The 23,871-nt window shown below is 43.2% G+C and overlaps 1 protein-coding gene across 3 annotated transcripts in view; it reads right to left on the bottom strand.

Annotated features, from left to right (window-relative positions):
* The window catches only part of LOC135542580 (nck-associated protein 5-like), a 188,791-nt gene that overhangs the window by 60,023 nt on the left and 104,897 nt on the right, over positions 1-23,871 (bottom strand). For all 3 annotated transcript variants that reach the window (XM_064969668.1, XM_064969670.1, XM_064969669.1), the window contains 2 exons: positions 20,637-20,770; positions 3,165-3,255 (listed from right to left, as the gene is read on the bottom strand). In XM_064969668.1, the coding sequence (XP_064825740.1) occupies positions 3,165-3,255; positions 20,637-20,770 (225 nt within the window). The remainder of the gene's footprint in view (positions 1-3,164; positions 3,256-20,636; positions 20,771-23,871) is intronic.

Raw genomic sequence — 23,871 nt, 5'->3', positions numbered from 1 at the left:
CCTGGTCAAAAATGGTGCTCTATATAAGGAATAGGGGATTCAGCCATAGGGTTATACTCCCTACGTTCACCCACAATAAATCTAGCTAATGCATGTGTTAGGCTTAATGAAATGTATACCGCCATACCTCCATTTCCCATTATGATGCACATTTTTTACACTTCCTGCCTGTTTTTTTTACACTTTACCATTTATGATCGGTTTCTAAAGGCATAGCAGGCCCACCATACTAATGACGTAACGTAGTCATCACTGGGAGTCCAGAAGTCCGAAGAACGTTTTGCATTTGAGAGATACGTACAATGCACTGAGGTGAATTCGCTTACTTATTGTTAACGCACTTGGAAATGAAAAGGTTGAAGCTAAATTGCATTTCAAATGTGGCATGAATCATACTAGTACAAGACATGACCTCCATGAACTGTAATGGTATGACCTTTATCAACCTCCCCGAACCGTAACACAACCGAACTGCTTCTAGCTCACACAGTTCCACTTTTTTCCCTAGGATGCTGTTTGAAAGGTCACTTGGGCATAATTAAATGAGCGTAATTTCACATGGATAATTAAAGGACCTTCTGTGTCAATAGCTCTGTGAGATACTTTGAGTATCTAAGGAGCAGCACAAGCAAAAATCCACACAAAAATATACCGTAGCTTTTTCTTCGCAAGGCCAGCATCCCAGAGACGCCTCTTCACTGTTTCTCAAACTAGTCACACTAATGTACTGTACTTGTCCTCTTGCGCACCAGGGCCTCCCACTCCTCTTTCTATTCTGGTTTGCGCTGTTCTGTGGAGGGAGTAGTACACAGCATTGTACAAGATCTTCAGGTTCTTGGCAATTTCTCGCATGAAATAGCCTTCATGTGTCACAACAAGAATAGACTGACGAGTTTCAGAAGAAACCTGTAATCGAGCCTGTAATTGGACACACAAATGCTCATGCTCCAGATACTCAACTAGTCTAAAGAAGGCCAGTTTAGTTGGCACAGTTTTCAGCTGTGCTAACATAATTGCAAAAAGGTTTTCTAATGATCAATTAGTCTTTTAAAATGATAAACTTGGATTAGCTAACACAACGTGCCATTGGAACATAGAAGTAATGGTTGCTGATAATGGGCCTCTGTACGCCTACGTAGATCTTCCATAAAAAAATCTTCCATTTCCAGTGACAATAGTCGATTACAACATTAACAATGTCTACAGTGTATTTCTGATCAATTTTATGTTATTTTAATGGACAGAAAATGTGTGTTTCTTTCAAAGACAAGGACCTTTCTAAGTAAACCCAAACTTTTGAACGGTAATGTATATTTAACACACAGTTGAAGTCGGAAGTTTACATACACCTTAGCCAAAAACATTTAAACTTTGTTTTTCACAATTCCTGACATTTAATCCTAGTAAGAATTCCCTATTTTAGGTCAGTTAGAATCACCACTTTATTTTAAGAATGTGAAATGTCAGAATAATAGTAGAGAGAATCATTTATTTCAGCTTTTATTTCTTTCATCACATTCCCAGTGGGTCAGAAGTTTACATACACTCAATTAGTATTTGGTAGCATTGCCTTTAAATTGTTTAAATTGGGTTAAACATTTCGGTAGCCTTCCACAAGCTTCCCACAATAAGTTGGGTGAATTTTGGCCCATTCCTCCTGACAGAGCTGGTGTAACTGTGTCAGGTTTGTAGGCCTCCTTGTTCGCACACGCTTTTTCAGTTCTGTCCACAAATTTTCTATAGGATTGAGGTCAAGGCTTTGTGATGGCCACTCCAATACCTTGACTGTATTGTCCTTAAGCTATTTTGCCACACCTTTGGAAGTATGCTTGGGGTCATTGTCCATTTGGAAGACCCATCTGGACCAAGCTTTAACTTCCTGACTGATGTCTTGAGATGTTGCTTCAATGTATCCACATCATTTTACTCCCTCATGATGCCATCTATTTTGTGCACCAGTCCCTCGTTCAGCAAAGCACCACCACAACATGATGCTGCCACCCCCGTGCTTCATGGTTGGGATGGTGTTCTTTGGCTTGCCAGCCTCCCCCTTTTTCCTCCAAACATAATGATGGTCAAAATGGCCAAACAGTTCTATTTTTATTTCATCAGACCAGAGGACATTTCTCCAAAAAGTATGATCATTGTCCCCATGTGCAGTTTTGGAGCAGTGGCTTCTTCCTTGCTGAGCGGCCTTTCAGGTTATGTTGATATTGGACTAGTTTTACTGTGGATATAGATACTTTTGCACCTGTTTCCTCCAGCATCTTCACAAGGTCCTTTGCTGTTGATCTGGGATTGATTTGCACTTTTCGCACCAAAGTACATTCATCTCTAGGAGACAGAACGCGTCTTCTTCCTGAGTGGTATGGCGGCCGCGTGGTCCCATGGTGTTTATACTTGTGTACTTATGTTTGTATAGATGAATGTGGTACCTTCAGGTGTTTGGAAAATGTTCCTAATGATGAACCAGACATGTGGAGGTCTACAATGTTTTTTTTCTGAGGTCTTGGCTGATTTCTTTTGATTTTCCCATGATGTCAAGCAAAGAGGCACTGAGTTTGGAGGTAGGCCTTGAAATATATCCACAGGTACACCTCCAATTGACTCAAATGATGTAAATTAGCCTATCAGAAGCTTCTAAAGCCATGACATAATTTTCTGGATTTTTCCAAGCTGTTTAAAGGCACAGTCAACCCTAGTGTATGTAAACTTCTGAACCACTGGAATTGTGAGACAGTGAATTATAAGTGAAATAATCTGTTGGTAAACAATGTTAGGAAAAATGACTTGTGTCATGCATGCAAGTAGATGTCCTAACCGACATGCCGAACTATAGTTTGTTTACAAGAAATTTGTTGAGTGGTTGAAAAACAAGTTTTAATGACTCCAACCGAAGTGTATGTAAACTTCTGCCTTCAACTGTACATATGGGGGAATGGTAAAGATTCAGACAATTACATTGATGGAAGCCACAATCTATCTGCATATATATAATAGTAAGGCCACTCCTAATTGATGGTGAATAACAACAACTTATCCTAATGTATGGTCTATGTGTTACCAAACAAAGTATTTCTCCTACACAAGCCTCTACGGTTTGGCTTTATAAAGAGCAGGAAGGAGAGCCCATGTTGGAGAAGTGCTGTACAGTTCGGTGTTACCTTGTAGTCCTTCATGATGTCCACAGTGTCCACGGCTGTTTGCTCCAGCACCCCCTGGTTCTGCAGCAGCGTCCGCACTGTCTCTTCCATCCTGCACACACACACGCACACGCACACGCACACGCACACACACACACACGCACGCACGCACGCACGCACGCACGCGCACACACACATACACACACACACACACACACACACACACACACAAACAGAGGGAGAAGAAGAAGGGGGAGATTGGTTTAGGGCCAGCGACACAAGAGGGGACGGGTGGGTTTTGGATCCAATATGGCTGAGCTGAAATACACTGGGATTCAGTCATCCTCTTTACAAATATACTGGTGTGTCTACAGTATGACCAGGGTCATGAATTATTTACTGGTCAGATCATGTCGTAAGGAATATCTCCTGATCCTTACTTTGATTCACTAGATGAATAGGAGAGCAAAGGCATTATTTACCCAATATTTACATTGATACCATATTATAAATGTTATCAAAAATATTTTTGAAATCCTGCTTTATCAAAACAACTTTATTTCACTATTTCATTCCCTCAAGATTTTTTCTTCCCTCTAAAAAACACATTCAAATCAAATTCTCCACATTCTCCGCCACATTACCAGACAGACAGAACATCACTGTGTAGAGAGGCAGTGGTCTGACCCCGGTGACCTCCACATGGCTAAATGACAGGATGATGGGGGCCTTTGATGTTCCTCTCCTCTGGTTGGCCTGTGTTGTGGATGAGGACTAGGGGCTCTAGGCTGGAGGTCTGGTGGCTGCGGCTAGCCAGCACTTGAAAGGGTCTCTGTGTGTTTTTTAATGGGGGCTGATTCAGGGCAGATCATGAGAGCACATGGTGTGCCTCAAAGTCCCAACCAGCAATGCTGGACAAGCCCAGGCTCAATCCCAAATATACAGCCTGGCCAAGAGAGATGGGCAGAAACAGTCCCCTGCAGTACATATGCACTTATACACAGGCGCACAAAGACTTGCAGTGCCGATTGAGGGGAATGACTTCAACATGCAATGGATTCCCCAGACTGTTTGAAGTCACAGGGTCCTGTATGTGCACCATATAATCAGAGAGAGCAGAGGGGGATAAAGGGACCATATGGATGTGGATGGAAGCCACTGCAGAGTGGTACCAAAGTCTGACTTCATAATACATGCTGAGCTACAAGGTGCCTGACTCCATAGTGTGTGTCACGCCCTGGCCATAGAGAGGCTTTTATTCTCTATTTTGGTTAGGCCAGGGTGTGACTAGGGTGGGAATTCTAGTTTCTTTATTTCTATGTGTTCTATTTCTTTGTGTTTGGCCGGGTGTGGTTCTCAATCAGAGGCAGCTGTCTATCGTTGTCTCTGATTGAGAACCATAGTTTGGTAGCCCTTTTCCCACCTGTCTTTGTGGGAAGTTGACTTTGTTTAGGGCACATAGCCTTCAGCTTCATGGTTTTTGTAGTGTTTATTGTTTTGTTCGGCATCATTTGAATTAATAAAAGAACATGTACGCTCACCACGCTGCACCTTGGTACTCTTCCTTCAACAGCCGTGACACTGTGACTGTCAAAATGATATTCAATGAATAAGGAATGTCCAGGACTAGCTGTAATGCTCTGCTGAATAGCTTTTCTAATCGTTTGTTAAATAGTTAACCCGTAGCTACCCTGAATATCTGCATACTGTATCTTTTGACTCATCACATACACTGCTGCTACTGTTGACTATATGTCACTTTATCCCTATCCATAACAAGGCACCTTTCCCAGGGACATGAAACAAGCTAAAGTTATACCTCTGTATAAGGAGATAAAGTCTGACCCTGGGAATTATAGGCTTGTATCTAACCTCTGTGTAACATCAAAGATCCTGGAGAGAAATGTACATGAGCAAATGTATGAATATGTTTTAACAAACAGGGTCTAATGTATGATTTTCAGTCGGGTTTTAGAAAAACATACTCCACTGATTCATGTCTACTTTACTTGACTGACTTCATCAGGAAAGAGATTGAGGAGTTAAATCTGTGTGGAATGGTACTGCTTGACCTACAGAAGGCCTTTGATACAGTTAACCACTTTCTCCTAATCTCCAAACTGGAGGCGCTGGGGTTAAGCAGTATCCCTCTAGGCTGGGTAAAGTCCTATTTATCAGGAAGGGAGCAAGTAGTAGAGGGTTGATGGTTCACTGTCTCAGTTAAAACCAATGAGTTGTGGCGTTCCGCAGGGGAGCGTGCTTGGGCCTCTGCTGTTTTTATTGTATGTTAACGATATGAAAGATGCTTGTTCTTGCTGTCTTTTTCTTTATGCGGATGACGCTACACTTCTGGTGTCTCACAAAAGTAAAACTATGTTGGAGAGCATACTTAGCACAGAGCTCACTAACATTAGCAAATGGCTTGGAGATAATAAGCTATCTCTGCACTTAGGGAAAACTGAAGCAATTTATTTTTTTGATCCAGACCTAAATTGTGTAGGTCATCTGAAATCAGAGTGGAGTTAGGGGGTGAGGTGCTGACTACTAAAACCTCTGTTAGCTACTGGGATGTATCCTTGATTGAAGCTTGGGACGTGTGAGCAGGGCCAATAAGGTGCTAGGGAAGGTTAATGCCAGCACTTAATCCCAGGACGTTTTTGGCTAGAAAGTCCAAGCTGCTTGATAATGACTCCATGAAAGTGCTAGCTACTGCCCTCATTCAATGCCATTTTGACTATGCTAGTACTTCCTGGTTTGGCGGCTTATCTAAACTTATGCAGGGGAAGCTCCAGATAGCCCAGAATAAGCTGATCAGGGTAGTATTGAAGGTGAGTCCACATTCTCACATAGGCAGGAGCTGCTTTCAGGAACTAAACTGGCGGCCTGTTGAGGCTAGTGTGTCCCAGATTAGACTAGGTTTGGTTTACAGGAGTATTTATGGTCCTACGCCCAGATATCTAAGTGATTACTTTCCTCATGTTAGGGATGCACACAATCACAGCATCAGATCAGGTGTTGCTGATGTATGCTTATACAGGTTCAGGAGTAATGCTGGAAAAGATACGGTCTTGTATACTGGAGCCTCAGAATGGAATGAGTTGCCTCTGCCTATAAAAACAACGTCCTCTCTGGACAGCTGTAAAAAAATAAAGTAAAAATATGTTTGATGTCTTCTGTGCCCATATGAATAAGCCCTATGATGTAACTGGAATGATGAGATAGATGTTCTTCTTCTCTGTTTTTGATGAGATAGATGTTCTTCTTCTATGTTTTTGTTTTATTATTTCACTGCCATACTGTGTTTGATCTTGTCCAGCCATCTTGTCTCAAGAGGACCACAATGGAAATAAGTCCCAGACTTTATTGTGTGTTATCCTCCATGATTTTATTAATGTGCATGTATGGCTTTTAAGTTTTATGTGTGCTTGTTTATTTAAATGGTCAAATTAATAAAATAAAATAAATATGTACTGTACAGGACAAATCTACCTCAATTACCTCGTACCCCTGCACATGGACTCTGTACTGGTACCCTGTGTATATAACCCTGTTATTGTTACTCATTGTGTATTTATTCCTCATGTTGGCCTATTATTTTTCTAGTATTTCTCGTTTTTTTCTCTCTACATTGTTTGGAAGGGCCCGTAAGTGAGCATTTCACTGTTAGCCTACACCTGTTGTTTACAAAGCATGTGACAATACAATTTGATTTGATTTAATGCTATGACATGTCGTAATGCTATGACAGTTCATAAAGCTATGACAAGTTGTAATGTTATGACAAGTCGTAATGCTATGATAAGTACTGTAATGCTACTGAAAAGTCGGTATTCTATGACATGTCGCAACGCTATGACAAGTCGTAATGCTGCCACATTGGCATTCAAAACCTACATATGAGAGGAAAGCCAAACAAATCTTTCTCAGGTGTTTTTTCAGCTACTAACCTACAATTTACATATGACACATCTCATCCCTCATCACCATACATGACTAAAGTAGATTGATGCAGCTACACACACAGTGACCACACAGTGACCTAGTTCTATTGTCTCTGTAAACTTGAAAAGGTGGGTTCAAGTTTAGCTCCCATTAATTCTAAACACATTTCTCCCTACGATTCATCTGGGGGGAGCATCACAAATAGGACTGTCTTGGACAATTACCCCTGATAATCACATTTTGATGGTGTACTGATTAGGAATTATAGTGTTTTCTGAAGCTATTTAGCAGTAGAATTGGTGAGGACAGGGGAGGGAGATCTGCGAGGTTGTTTCAAGTGCATAATGCTTTTAACGTTTGTATTACATTTTGTATGGTTTTATATGTAATCAAATAGAGTGAGAATGGTTTCAAAGATTCTGAGTGTTTATTTAATTTATCTCTAATAATAAACTTGGATTAGGATCATAACTGTAATCCATCGACAATTTCAAAACATCCTCAAGTCGCACATGTGTTGTATATAGTGTGAATATGATATCACTTCAATTCAATTTACATAGGGATAAAAAAAATAATTAGACTGGCCTAACAACTTGAGCCATTAACCTTGTCTATTATACTAAATGTAATAACATTGCCATTTAAAATCTGTTGGGAATTTCCTATTTTAGTGTGAAACACTTATCAACTCCACTAGATGTCAACCCAAACCATTAGAGCTGATAACAACCTTTGTGAAAAAAGATGTGAAAGATTGTTTTTTTTGTGTAGAATCAAAGCTTAAATCTGTGTCCAAACAGCCCTTACTTAATGTGGTTACAATCTCAGTGGTTGTAAATGACCTTCTATTGAGGACCTTGCTGGAGAAAAGGAGGGAGGAAGGGAAGGATGCAGGGATAGATGGATTGAGGAAAGCAAAGCCTGACTCGTTTGACCCCCAGACTGCACCAGCTGAATTTCAAACACGTCGGCAACAGCCAGGAAGTACAATTAAGTCTCCAATCAATTTCCAAGCCGAGGTATAAGTAAAACATGCACGCACGCACACACACACACACACACACACACACACACACACACACACACACACACACACACACACACACACACACACACACACACACACACACACACACACACACACACACACACACACACACACTCATATATATATATAACTTCAAGTAAATCCAATAGGGGAAGGAAGCCAGACGTCTGAATGAGCTGAATGAGGTGTGTTTGACAAGTCGTCAGAACATGCAAACCATTGATGGACCAAAATGGCCTGTTAGAAGTAGAACACCCTGTGTGGCGGTCTCCCCTGCGTCCTGTGTCTCACATTACTCATATCTCAGCCACTTTCAGATGGCCCGAACATTGAAACACAGATTTGCAGCTTCCTGCCATTAAAGTCATGAAAACGTTCACCGCCGTCCAGACTTCAAATGGGACGCCATTTTTATCACCTGTCAATGAAAACGATCAAGCGCTATTCCGGGTGTAGAACGGATACAAGTCAAATTAAATGAATTCTCAGAGGTACCTCTAACAATGCTTCATGCACAACCAAGGATTTAGCAAAAAGAATGACACACACACAAACACACAGATCTTTAAACGCTCACACTGATCAGATTGCCTCAGTCCGACTTACCCCATTTTGCTGATTTTGGGTCCATTCTGGTTCTTACAAACATCCCTTCTCCTAAACAATGCCACAAACACCGTGCACACTTCCCTAAGCTCCATGGGGACAAGCAGACGGACCAGCCAGCCTGCTCTCAGCACTCAGCTCTCAGAGTGTCACCGGATGACCCAGACACAGATCAAAATGTGGGTCCACTAAAATAGGCCATTCAAGAATCATACAAGCCTGAGTGCTTTTCCCATCTAACAGACACTGCCAGCACGTTTGGTTGGTCGTCCGTTAGCTGGTCGCTGCGTTGGAATCATGAACCACACACAACCTGCCAGCCAGTCTCAACCAGTCTCGCTTTCTATGAGGTGGCCTGCCTTGTGGTGGGTTATTATCCAATCCCAACGCTGTCCCAATCAGGACCATAGTCTGGTAAGGGAAGAAGACCAAAGGGAGGGAGAAGTAAAGGGGGAGGGAGGGAAACCCTTTCCCATATGTCCCATGTGAAGCCTGAGCCAGAGGAGGACAGCCCCTGCTGCGTCGACGCTAGGCTGCGGCTAGGCTACGACCAGGGATCAGGTCTGTGGCCACAGGGGGGAAGCCAGGATAGGGATCACTCAGCCTGGGATGAGTGTGAGGGATGGATGGATGGACAGCAGACATGGAGCTTTATTGGCTGCCAGGGATTAGGGAGGCTGAGTTGAAACCAACACTTTCTATTGCTATGTAAATCACTGCTGTGTCGTCATGGCAATACTGTACACAAGCAATAATAGCACAACTTGACAGACAGGAAGACAGACTGAAAGACAAACAGACTTATTTCTCAGGACACATATTAACATGATAGATAAAGAGTGAGACCATGAGCTCATGGGTTGGATTGGTCTACCTGGCTACTGCGGCCTCGGGCGCATAGGGAAATGCCCTGGACCAAACTCCCACTCCATCAACACGGTATTGTGAGCTGAGCTCTCCCAAACCCCCATTAAGAAGGTTTGACAAAGGCATAATTTGAAAAGTCTTGAGCCCCCCCGCTAAAAAAAAAAGAGTAGAGAACAATCATCAGGTTGTGGCTGGATTGGGGTCACGAGGGGTCACCATGACTTGATGGATAAATATTATCCTTGCCTTATCTTTACCTGGCAGCAGATCCAGGAAAACTCACCCAAACTATCCGACTCAGCATTCTTGAAGTTCCATTTTTCAGGTTGAACACTTTTTTCCACTAAATCTCCTCCACCTCTGTAAATGCATGTAATTGCCCGGCAGGGCGATAGATTAAGCTAAGCCACTTTTTTTTAAATCCTCTTTCAAACTTTTGTTTAGTGTTTTTCGACCAGAATGGGTCATTGTAATGGGGACTCTACTGGCCTCTACTCTCTCCTCCTAACCTAGAGGGGACTGAGTGACCTGGACCCCTAATAAAGCCCTCAGGACAAATGCTGTTGGGGTCTCTACACTCGTTCTCTGACCAGGCGATACACATCCAGTTTTGTTTAAAGTGGAAAATGGTGTGGGGGGGGGCATCGTTCCCCTTTGACACAGCATTACAAATTCCTTAAACCCTAGGACCACTTGCTCTTTCAAGTCACCTTTGACCCCTGACAGTGAGACATGCATGGCGGGGAGGCAGGGGGACACCAAAGGGACGAGTGAGACAGTCAGAGGCCAGGCAGACCAAGGCAGTCATGTCACTGTTTTACAGTCTCCTGTTTTTCTGCCACCATTTTCATTTCATTTGAGTGAAGTACCGTGTCACATAGGGTACAATTCTCACAAACATGCGACCAAAAAGTCACTGCATGGACATATGGATAAGACTTGAGTTAATTCCTCTTGAAAACACAATCCTCTCGTTCTTCCACCTCTTGTCCCTCCTTTAGTTGAGGATGGAGTTCAAGCAAATCCATTATGTTTTTTCCACATGTACATCTCTGGCCATAGGAAGCAGTTAGCAGTATGCTGGGAGCCAAGGGGCCCCATATGAGCAGAGGCCTCTCGCCCTCGGAGGCTCCCGGAGGATCTGTGATAGGGTGGTAGAGTTGTGTGTGTGTGTGTGTGTGTGTGTGTGTGTGTGTGTGTGTGTGTGTGTGTGTGTGTGTGTGTGTGTGTGTGTGTGTGTGTGTGTGTGTGTGTGTGTGTGTGTGTGTGTGTGTGTGTGTGTGTGTGTGTGAAGGGTAGCATGTGTGGCCCACATGCTGCACAGAACATCACTGACGGGCCCCAGAGGAGACACTTAGGGAGGGTGACAGGATGAATCCGATTACTCCACAGCAAAACCAGGAGCACAGCTGTCTCCCAACGTCCTCAAACCTCCCCCTGCTTGGATGCTCCTCTTGGGGCATGGAGAGGAGAAGGTGGCCTGTGGTCAGGTTCTCTCCCCTCCACACACAACCTATCCCAGCTGAGGGCCTTGTACAGGCTCTTCTGTCATTCCCTATCATAAGCATCCACTGTGCCTGGCATTGCTGCTATGTAATAAAGTACAGGGTCATTTCAAGTTAGATTTGACTCCCATGTTGAGTTTAAATATGTTCATACATCTGTACAGTAATACCCATAGCCATATATTAAAATACTTTGGCCAGGTTTTAGAGCAGGCGCCATGTTAACGCCTTTATTCTCGATATTTTGATGAGGTAGGAGAACACCTCTGAGAATTCCCTAAGAAATGACCCGCTGTAAACAATCAAAACAGATGTTCTTATTGGTCAGCATTTGGGATCATGTGTATCCAAGTCGGTACTGTGGACATCTTGATAGGTTTTGAAAATGAGCCAAAATAAACAGAACAAGGCGGAAGCGTCCAATGACACTCGAGCAACGGCTATAGAGGAGAAAGTGTTGCTCTCGGGAACATTCAGACAGAAACCTCACTGGCTCAACCTTCTAAATAAATGACTTTAGTAGCGGCTATTAAGGCACAAGTGTCTCTATGCATTGACCATGTGTATCAGTCTACTTGCCTGATCGTGTGCTGACAGGTGTTCATATTACACCATAGACAGCTCCTGTGTGTCGTGTGTCGCCTGCCTTGCCTTGCCTTGCCTTGCCTTGCCTTGCCTTGCCTGCCTGCGTGACTGCCTGCGTGACTGCCACAGACGAGTGCCACCGCCACCAGATCCATACAATTTCCATAAGGTCACTGCATATTCCATGTCACTGTGCCACAGGCAGTCTGCTGGTCTGCATCCTACCCAGCGGCAGCCCTTTGAACAGTGGCAAGACAGGAAAGCCTTGATCATGTGTGAACCAACGGATGCCCTACTTTCACACAGGCTTGTAATCTGACCTCGTTTAGTACGCCTGTAAAATATCATCACAACCAACATGGTTAATCCGTAGCGGAAGGGAATTAGTGTGTGTGTGTGTGTGTGTGTGTGTGTGTGTGTGTGTGTGTGTGTGTGTGTGTGTGTGTGTGTGTGTGTGTGTGTGTGTGTGTGTGTGTGTGTGTGTGTGTGTGTGTGTGTGTGTGTGTGTGTGTGTGTGTGTGTGTGTGTGTGTCAGTGACTTAAGAGTGCAGATCAAAGTAGAGTATGTGTATCAACATGGAGGTCTTGGTTACGGACATTGTTACAGATAGCACTGTGTAATCTAACACACACTGTAATAAGTATATTTTTATAAACGGAGTGACCTCCCCTCCACTGTCACCACGATACAGTAACGGTAGACAGACGGTTACATCTGAATAACCTCTCCAAGTTGATCAGCCTCTGAAATGTCATTTCAAAACCTCCCCCAATCCCCCGAAATAAACTCAATCATTCCAATTCCCCGACTACGTTAGAACTCCTGTGACTCGGTTAATTGCGGCACAAGGGAGGGTGGGGACGGAGAAATGTAATGACATCAGCAACTAACAAACCCTCTAATAAAGTGGGTGGTTTAAATATGGAACTGACACTTATTATCAGTCTAACCGTCTTCCATCCGTCGCTAATGTGTCTGACGGCTGTGTGTGGAACAGCAAAGTCTGACGGCTGTGAGTGGAACAGCAAAGTCTGACGGCTGTGAGTGGAACAGCAAAGTCTGACGGCTGTGAGTGGAACAGCAAAGCTGCTGTGAGTGGAACAGCAAAGTCTGACGGCTGTGAGTGGAACAGCAAAGTCTGACGGCTGTGAGTGGAACAGCAAAGTCTGACGGCTGTGAGTGGAACAGCAAAGTCTGACGGCTGTGAGTGGAACAGCAAAGTCTGACGGCTGTGAGTGGAACAGCAAAGCAAAGTCTGACGGCTGTGAGTGGAACAGCAAAGTCTGACGGCTGTGAGTGGAACAGCAAAGTCTGACGGCTGTGAGTGGAACAGCAAAGTCTGACGGCTGTGAGTGGAACAGCAAAGTCTGACGGCTGTGAGTGGAACAGCAAAGTCTGACGGCTGTGAGTGGAAAGCAAAGTCTGACGGCAGCAAAGTCTGACGGCTGTGAGTGGAACAGCAAAGTCTGACGGCTGTGAGTGGAACAGCAAAGTCTGACGGCTGTGAGTGGAACACCAAAGTCTGACGGCTGTGAGTGGAACAGCAAAGTCTGACGGCTGTGAGTGGAACAGCAAAGTCTGACGGCTGTGAGTGGAACAGCAAAGTCTGACGGCTGTGAGTGGAACAGCAAAGTCTGACGGCTGTGAGTGGAACAGCAAAGTCTGACGGCTGTGAGTGGAACACCAAAGAGGCAGTTTTTTCCTCAAGACACCACCAGATGTGCGAGGTGTGAAACAGCGCCACAATCAACTCCGCAGCTGCTCCGACCGAGGGGCCCAGTTTGAAATGCTTCAAATGGTATTGGGTGTTTGATTAGCCTAAAAGGGCATTGATCTCTAAACGTGAGTGCACACAAACGAAATCACCGAGCTCATTGGAAATCAGGGGAATATGTGTGTTAGCTAGCTCGCTGTGGCCGGGTGATAACTTGCCGGTACAGCTGTGGGCCGGAACGCGCTAACACGTTAACAAGGTAAGCACATGACCATGGTCTGTGGTGTTTTTATAGCCTGACCCTATGGTCTCTCTACTCTCTTCCCCTCTCTCAGTCTGTGGTAATTGTGGGGGCCAGCTTCAACAGTCTGAAACCAAGCATGACTCTCCAAACAACACGTCTGGACTTGAACGTCCATCCACTCATTCCTGTCTGTTTACGTCATCCTACCCCCCCAACCACCACCAGTAACGTGCAGACAGAATACTCCACAGAGTTGTAAATCTAGACCTAGAGTCATCATCTGCTGTTGTTATTAGTATTCACAAGCCTGTAGTCCATATGCCTCCCTTATCCTGACAAGGAACTCAACTTGTAGAGACAAAGCTGATTCAAAGTCAAGAAGGAGAGTGTGGATAAGTGTCTTGGAGTTAGGCCATTGATTAGTCAGCATATTATTGCAGGTGGCCATGACCTTATACAAAAAAACATAGGCTTTAGTGTGCAGGTTTAAGAGTTCTCCAGCATGCAACTGAGTACTCCCGGAGTTTTCAAAGTTCTGTCTCCAGAAAGGTATATTAGACAAGTGTTGAAGATTAATAGAGACAGTGAGAAACAGAGCGAGCCTGGATCTTTCATTACCTGAAAACTGCTTCCCTCATCTTCAGACCAAGCCCTAAGTGGAAGCCTTTGATGGGGGGCCCCAGTGGCCCCTGGGTCCATGTCTGTCCACAGGACATCCTGTCTGACTGTAGGGAGGAGGGAGGGGTGGAGGAGGGATAGACTGCTGGGGGTGATGTGACTCAGGCTCTCCTTACAATCCAGTCCAGTCAACCTTTTGTAAAGTCCAAACGGCCACCTTGTTTCACCTCCATCTCCCGCTACTTGTCCATGTAACTCTGCTCATGTCCTACTAACTGTTCAAACTTCAGCCCTCGAGCAGTTGAGAGGGCTCCTGTTAGTTGGTTTCCCGTTGTCCTCTGTCCTCTCTCTACAGTGTCAGGCCCCTGTGGGTGTAAATAACCTACAGGATGGACTGTGTGGGCTCTAAGTCTTCCACTAATCCTTGAGTTTTAATGACGACCAATCTAGAGCTAGCTCCCTGAGGGCTGACCCAAGTCAGGGGCCGACCATGTGACCTTCCTGCTGGGGTCTCCTCCCCTTTAATGCTCAGCTGGATAGGGATGGGGGAGGGTGTGTGTGTGTTGGTGGGGTTCGAGTGTGTGAGTGACCAGTCCCTTAAGGAATGCAGACCTGCTGATCTGAGGACAGACATGAACACAAAGGAAAACAAAAAACTGGGAACCGAGACTATGACGTCTTTTTGTGTATAAAACGGAGAAAAAAGCCAGACGACCCACTACTAAACGATTGTTTCGATCAGGTTCCTGCCCTTACATTCACCTCCCGAAAAGAAAGCACCGAGGCACATCAGGAAGCACACACACATCCCCGTTGGGGCTAGTAAAAAGCTGTGCTTCCCTGGGGTTCGTCTGGCACCACTCTTGGGCTTTCTCTGATGTGTGTTTTCTCTATTCCCTGATCAGAGTGAAGGACGGAGGGAGACAGCGAGGTGCCATGGATCTAACAAGAACTCATTAACATAACTCTCTCATATCAGCACATAACACCTTGGTTTTCCAAAACAGGAGATTGGAAAGCAACCTGGTCTCAGAGCATTTCGTATTATTCTGTACATAAATCTGGGACACTCCATTTAGTATGATATGTTATATTTCATATGGTATGCATTCATTTGTGGATGTCCATCACCAATTTCTTAAAATATGTTACGAATTACAATTCGTATTTTATATGATGAATTTGCAAAACGTACAATATGTTTCCGAATTTGCAAAACATAATATATATTACGAATTCTAACTAGGTGGCTAACTTTAGCTAGGCTAGGGGTTTGGGTTAGGAGTTCGGTTTAAATTTAGAAGTTAAGTGTAGGGTTAAAGTTAGGGGAAGGGTTAGCTAACATGCTAAGTAGTTGCAAAGTAGCTAAAAAAAGTAGTAAGTAGTTGAAAAGTTGGTAATTAGATCAAATGCTCAAGTTGTCCGTGATGAGATTCACACTCAAAACTTTTGGTTTACTAGACGTCACATTTGGGTTGTTAGACGTTTGCATTATACGCCTACCCATCCACCCCGACCAACCACCCTACTTTCGTTTCTGTCTTAAGTAACCATACCAAACATAACATATCATACTAATTTGAGTATTCCGAATGTACGTTTACTATGTTACGTCTAGTCTATGAAACCAAGCTGTGGAAAGACGAATCTAAAACAGACTTTCTAATAACATCACAAAAAAGGGTGTCCTGTTATGTTAAGGAAGTTTGACTGAAAAAAATGGTTCTGTTACATATAGACAGACATAACATATTATAGCCCTTTAAGACTGGCCCATAAAGGCTCATAACATGTTATAAAGCATTATTCCTGCAGGCTATAAAAATGTTACCAAAATATTGATATGTGTTTGTGGTATTTGATCTTTATCTAATTAAGAGGTCATCATTGAATGTGACTTAATTTCGATTTTATTTCACCTTTCTTTCATCAGTTAAGAAACAATTCTTATTTACAATTACGGCCTACCCCGGCCAAACCCGGATAATGCTGGGCCAATTGTGTCCTGCCCTATGGGATGTGATACAGCCTGGATACAAACCAGGGACTGTTGTGACGCCTCTTGCATGGAGATGCACTGCCTTAGACCGCTGCGCCACACGTGAGCCGCAATTAACAAAACTCAAATTAATTGTTGCCAAGGGTCAAATAGATTCCAGTCTATTTAAGGGTGTTTTCACATACAGCCCTCTTTAAAATAAACTATCTCAGTCCTCTTTAAAGTGTACTCTGGGTAAAAAAAATAACAAAAGAACTCAATTCTCTTTCTATTCCTACTGCCCTTGTCTTTGAATGAGGACTCAACTGTTTTGCCAATTCACTTCACCTATTTTGTGGCCTGAGTCCTCTTTGAATTCGCATCTTTTTTATTTCACCTTTATTTAACTAGGTAGGCTAGTTGAGAACAAGTTCTCCTTTACAACTGCGACCTGGCCAAGATAAAGCAAAGCAGTGCAACACAAAAAACAGCACAAACAACAACACACATTGTTATGTTTAGAAAGGAACTAATATTTTTTTCCAACATTCACTCAATGTATTCTGGGGTTTTACAAAGTGCAGGACAAGCAATTCCATCAGAACATGTTATCAGACAGCTAGATATACCTACTCACATTTTGGAAGCTTATAGATTGCATTTATTTAAAAGATGAGACATAATAATAATGATCAGAAGATAATTTTAACAACAGAATAAATAGCAGAAGAATAACTTTAGGTTAAATAATGCTGTAATTGAAAATTGTACACCCAATGCCCCTTTAAGAGCAAGCATTGATTCACCAAATATGTTGTTGTCTTCCTACGCTATTCAACCCCCATAATCAAACAAACAGTTTACAAGGCTCTCATCCTATAGATCATATATTGCAAAAAAAATGATCTGAACATCGTATCAGTACGAAACTCCACACAAATGTTGCAATGTCTGTGCATCGCTAATCAATATCCAAAAACAGCACGTTTTTTCTTCGAACCTACACAGCATCATCTTCTCTCTTTCGTGAAACCAATGGGAGATGTTATGTCAGAGGAAACGGTGTTGCAGTCGTCCAGTGTGTTATGTCGGAATAATGAGAAGCGAACCCGGGGAGCTTTGTGTTCACACTGCCCTAAAAAAGTGAACCGGACAGCGGAATTCAAGAGAACCGAACTCAGACCACCTTTTGAGATGGTTTCAGTTCGGGTTTGCTTCAGGGGCACTTTTGAGGGGTCTGATTTCCTTTGGAGTGTTTACACTGCACACAAAAAACAGGTACAATGGAAGGTTATTTCACTGGAGAATCAGATTTTAGTGGGATAATGAAATAATGCAACTATAAGATGGCACAATATGCTCAATCATCCTGAACTAAGCACTACACACAATGTGTATGTGTGTGTGTGTCAGTGACTTAAGAGTGCAGAGCTGGCATTATCAAGTGGGTCAAAGGTTCAGGCTGAAGACAGTGTGGGCAGCCTGCTGACTGACTGGTTTGCTGGCTGGTAAGCTCTTAATTAAAGTGACCACACAGATGTCCCATCTGCCACTGCGACCACCGCCACACATTTCTGGCTCCCATGTAAACATAATAATCCAATGAGAGGACAGGTACACACACACATGCAAGGATACACACAAATCACATGCACACACACACACACACACACACACACACACACACACACACACACACACACACACACACACACACACACACACACACACACACACACACACACACACACACACACACACACACACACACACACACTACCATGTACACAATAAACACACAAGCACATACACACACACACGCACCCACACCCGAACCCCCCGATACAGCCAGACACTCCAACATACAAAAACAAACATTATGAATTCAACAAGCCACTGAGTATCTCTAAAGCCTTTTAGCTCCTCTGTGTCTGTCACTGCAGGGAAACCTCCTTTAATAGGCACTGAAAAGTACAGAAACAAGAGCAATATAATGTTTAAAAAAAAACACATTTCTAGCAATCCTTGTTGAAATTACTGCCATCCACCACTACTGACAATGAGCAATAGAGGGAGAATTACACCAGCAATGCCAAGCACTTCATCTCCTATAGCGTGTGGTGGGAAGGTCTCTTTTCGCTGAGCATTATAAGGACATAATGGAATCCCTGTCTACATTGTTCTTCCACAGTCTAGGGGCCGAGGAGGCATGCAGTCATCCACAGGAGTCACAGCCAATAAGAACAATCCATCTGGAGAGAGGCATGCGCCCGGCGACGGAAGCATCTGTCACAAAGGGACTAGAGCAGGACCCAATCACAGATAGGCCTAATATATTTTTTCCCCTACACACATATATGCACACCCAGTCTAGCCCGCCTCACTTATTCGGGCTATGGGACTTCGGGCATTGTTATACTAACTCCATCAGCTGATTCATTGGTCCGCGCCAGTGATAGCCCAGAATATAAACAGATCTGAGATCAGCCGGGAGTCTGGATGATGTGACAGAACACATAATAAGGCAATGGCTGGTTGAGTCAGACACTGATTGGGGATCAGACTGATGGCAGACATAAATGAGGCAGTCACAGAGGCAGTCAGGGAAGGGCGAAATGAATAGGGACAAAGACTGGAGACAGGCACTTATGTAAACATGATACGATGTCACCCCCGCTCACTGACTTTTATTAGATCTCTGTGTTGAATGATCTGTGCCTGACTCCTCAGGCATTATTCCATATGGGGGGGAGGGGCAGATAGCTACTATACAGATACACAATAGCATGTCTGAGCTGACTGTGTTCTCTGTGCTGACTGCAAAATCTAATCCATACTGTACGCCCACATGGATAAAGGAATTCCACGACAGAATGAATATGTTGATAGATATGCATATAGATATATGGTGACAGGATGCCACAGCCAACGCTGAACATGATACAGAGTTGTGGGGCTTGGGTATGTTGAGCTCGTGGGCTGGAATGACAATGGCCCATGCTGATGGTTTAACCACTACTGGTCCATTAAGTTTGACACCATATAGAATCATTGGGATATAAGTTCATTAACATTTCATTGATGTGCATTGCAGTGTGTTAGCCATCAAAGCTGTTGTGAATGCGGTTGAGTGAAGCGGGTGAGTTGCCATAGTAGCCATTACAACTGTGACACATCTGACATTCCTTGGAGGCGTGGGTCCAAATCCCACTTCTGACACCATTGTTGCGATTTTGGGGGATGCTTAAACTCCAATTGCCTTGACCAAGGGCAGCGTCAGTAGCCACTAGCCCACAAACACCCTTGGTGTTTGCGGTCTTGAGAAAGTCAGATTTCTTACAATACTACTACAAAACTTAGAGAAGAAACACTTATACCATTGTTAGACTTGTACCATAGCTGTACTGAACCCATAGTTAAAACACTACATGACAACTATGACGACCCACAGAGTTCAGAGGTCATTCTGAGCAACTAACTCCAGACAACTAACTCCAATACAATGTCACACTATTTTAATAGGACAGATTTTCGTCGCCCAATTTAAAACGGGAAGATCAGCGCTCATTCTAAAAATCCACGGGTTATTCTTGTGCGGCAGTGCGTTGAATGACTATCTCCTAATTATGACATCAGTTCTGAGTTGAGTGGTGAATTCGCTTACGTCACACCTCAATGAGGCTGCAGTAGGATGTAAATGATCCTATAGTAAAAGGGGAAATGGACTCTCGATGCAGTTGTCATTCTTCGCGGTCAGAGAACTGACAAAGGCTTCATCCTTCCTTCATTTTAAATGTTGGAGAGATAGAAAAAAAATGTGTCTTTCAATACAGTCAAGGTTGACTGATGAAGTGATACACCAAGAGATGAATGAAGAGACGGTTTGAGGAGGGACGGTTTGCAATAAAGATTTCTCAACACAAAAGATTTAAAAACAGAGATGGCTGTGTAAATTAAAATTGGCCCCTAGTTTAAAACCTGTGGCAAAGTCTGTGGCATTAAAATCTTTGGCATTATGTCAATGAGTACGACAGTGCAATCTGATGGTAGCACAGACAGAATTTATCTTGGCCTATATAGGTTGTGTCTGACCTGTGTCATGCTACAGTGGTACAGTAAGCTGGTGGTGCCTACTGGTCTGTTGTCATGGAAACGTTGCCATGGCGCATGGGACAGCGGTGTGTGTGTGTGTGTGTGTGTGTGTGTGAGCGCTCATGTCTGTGCCTGTGTCAGTGTGTATGTATATATGTGTGTGTGTGTGTGTGTGTGTGTGTGTGTGTGTGTGTGTGTGTGTGTGTGTGTGTGTGTGTGTGTGTGTGTGTGTGTGTGTGTGTGTGTGTGTGTGTGTGTGTGTGTGTGAGTGCGTAGGGGCTGCATGTTACCTGGAGAAGTGCTGCTGTAGCGAAACCATCTGCGCTCGGCCCAGCTCCGACTCGTCCGTCACCTCCCGAAGCCGCTTCTCACTGTCCAATCGCAGGCGTCGCTCTTCCTCTAGCACGTGAATCAGCTTTTGTCGCTGTGGGAAAAAGGACAGAGTCAGGTTGGCTGCTGGTTGTCAACAAAACAGCTAAATGTAACAGGTGTTGTTACTAGTCAAAAGGCAGAGAGATAGAAAAGCCACCAGCAACATAGACCAAAGTCTGTGACTATCTACATGTCACAAATATCTATTTCATAATATCTATTTCATCATTTCCACTTCATAATATCTATTTCATAATATCTAGTTCATAACATCTGTGTCATAACATCTATATAACATCTACAGTTGAAGTCAGAAGTTTACATACACTTAGGTTGGAGTCATTAAAACGTGTTTTTCAACCACTCCACAAATGTCTTGTAAACAAACTATAGTTTAGCATGTCGGTTAGGACATCTACTTGCATGCATGACACAAGTCATTTTTCCTAACATTGTTTACCGACAGATTATTTAACTTATTATTCACTGTATCACAATTCAAGTGGGTCAGCTTGGAAAATTCAGCTTGGAAAATTCCAGAAAATGATGTCATGGCTTTAGAAGTTTCTGATTTATTAATTTACATCATTTGAGTCAATTGGAGGTGTACCTGTGGATGTATTTCAAGGCCTACCTCCAAACACAGTGCCTCTTTGCTTGACATTATGGGAAAATCAAAAGAAATCAGCCAAGACCTCAGAAAAAAACATTGTAGACCTCCACATGTCTGGTTCATCATTGGGAACATTTTCCAAACACCTGAAGGTACCACGTTCATCTGTACAAACATAAGTACGCAAGTATAAACACCATGGGACCACACGGCCATAAATACCGCTCAGGAAGAAGACGCGTTCTGTCTCCTAGAGATGAATGTACTTTAGTGTGAAAAATGCAAATCAATCCCAGATCAACAGCAAAGGACCTTGTGAAGATGCTGGAGGAGACAGGTGCAAAAGTATCTATATCCACAGTAAAACGAGTCCAATATCAACATAACCTGAAAGGCCGCTCAGCAAGGAAGAAGCCACTGCTCCAAAACTGAAATAAAAAAGCCAAACTACGGTTTGCAACTGCACATGGGGACAATGATCATACTTTTTGGAGAAATGTCCTCTGGTCTGATGAAATAAAAATAGAACTGTTTGGCCATAATGACCATCATTATGTTTGGAGGAAAAAGGGGGAGGCTTGCAAGCCAAAGAACACCATCCCAACCATGAAGCATGGGGGTGGCAGCGTCATGTTGTGGTGGTGCTTTGCTGAAGGAGGGACTGGTACACTTCACAAAATAGATGGCATCATGAGGGAGTAAAATGATGTGGATACATTGAAGCAACATCTCAAGACATCAGTCAGGAAGTTAAAGCTTGGTCCAGATGGGTCATCCAAATGGACAATGACCCAAGCATACTTCCAAAGGTGTGGCAAAATAGCTTAAGGACAATACAGTCAAGGTATTGGAGTGGCCATCACAAGCCCTAACCTCAATCCTATAGAAAATTTGTGGACAGAACTGAAAAAGTGTGTGCGAGCAAGGAGGCCTACAAACCTGATACAGTTACACCAGCTTCGTCAGGAGGAATGGGCCAAAATTCACCCAACGTATTGTGGGAAGCTTGTGAAGGCTACCGAAATGTTTAACCCAAGTTAAACAATTTAAAGGCAATGCTACCAAATACTAATTGAGTGTATGTAAACTTCTGACCCACTGGGAATGTGATGAAAGAAATAAAAGCTGAAATAAATGATTCTCTCTACTATTATTCTGACATTTCACAATCTTAAAATAAAGTGGTGTTCCTAACTGACCTAAGACAGGGAATTCTTACTAGGATTAAATGTCAGGAATTGTGAAAAACTTTAGTTTAAATGTATTTGGCTGAGGTGCATGTAAACCTCTGACTTCAACTGAATATTAAGACATCCATATATATGGATGAGATATATATGAGATATATATGGGAATGAGATATATATGGATGAGATATATATGAGATATATATGGGAATGAGATATATCATGGAATGTCCATAAAACGGTTATCAGTATCTGCGTTTATTCGAGGCACGATTTCCCTTTGCTACAATCACAGCCCCTAATATTGTACTGTATGTTATAGTGTTCAAGTGAAGAGTAAATTCAGCCACTCTTGGCAGACATGAGGAGGATATGCCCAATTTCCTCTTCAGTTTTCTCCTCAATTCATGCACATTAGTTGGAGAACGAGGTGGGGGCAGTGTTCGTTTCACTTGGTACCATTATTGTGTTCAACACAGTGTCACGGCCTCTGTTTTTTCAAACCAGAAGTAAACATCCTTATATTTTGTCAATAAGCTTATTACACCCTCGACAGGGGGAGATGGTTGAGTGGTTAAACCTACTGTACGGCTAAGAGGCTTACCCAGCATGCAGTGATCAATCTGTCACTTACTGTAACTAGGTAGATTTTGCCATATGGAGACAGATTATAGTTAAGTTAGTGCACTAACTTTCTGCAAATCATGTCTTCAGTGTTAAAGTATCTTCAAGTGAAATCCCCAAACTCAACTAGCTTGTGGAAGTTTAGATGTAAAGCAGGCAGTGTTTGGCCCCACAAAACTTTATCACAGAACCCCGACATTATCTTTGACTCAAAACTTCTTCCTTGACATGGTCATGCAGGAAGGCAGGCAGGCCGCATAGCCTTTGAAGTGTAGAATCTGAAACGAGGACAGTTCCTTCTTTTGGAGTAACTTCTGAGGCTTCAGGACATAGTGCATGTTCCAATTAGGGTCATAGAAAAAAAATGGGATGTTCAGAAGCTTTTCTGCTTTTAGTCTCTGTAGCAAAAGTTGATCATCTTTCAGCAGTGAGCCTGCAGTGGAATCTTTAAAAACCATGTTTAGTAAAGACAAATCTAGCATTAGTGCAGTTGTTTTCCACTGTGATTCTAGCAGCAGGGTTTAAGCTTTAACTTACACTGAGTGTACAACACATTAAGGACACCTGCTCTTTCATGACATAGACTGACCAGGAGAAACCAGGTGAAAGCTATGATCCCTTATTGATGTCACTTGTTAAATCCACTTCAAAAGGTGTGGAGGAAGGAGAGGAGACAGGTTAAAGGAGGATTTTTAAGCCTTGATACAATTGAGACCTGGATTGTGTATC

The sequence above is a fragment of the Oncorhynchus masou genome, chromosome 6 (assembly GCF_036934945.1).
Source record: "Oncorhynchus masou masou isolate Uvic2021 chromosome 6, UVic_Omas_1.1, whole genome shotgun sequence".
NCBI lineage: Eukaryota > Metazoa > Chordata > Actinopteri > Salmoniformes > Salmonidae > Oncorhynchus > Oncorhynchus masou.
The sequence above is the reverse complement of the archived record's forward strand: the minus strand, read 5'-3'. Positions and strand labels throughout refer to the sequence as shown.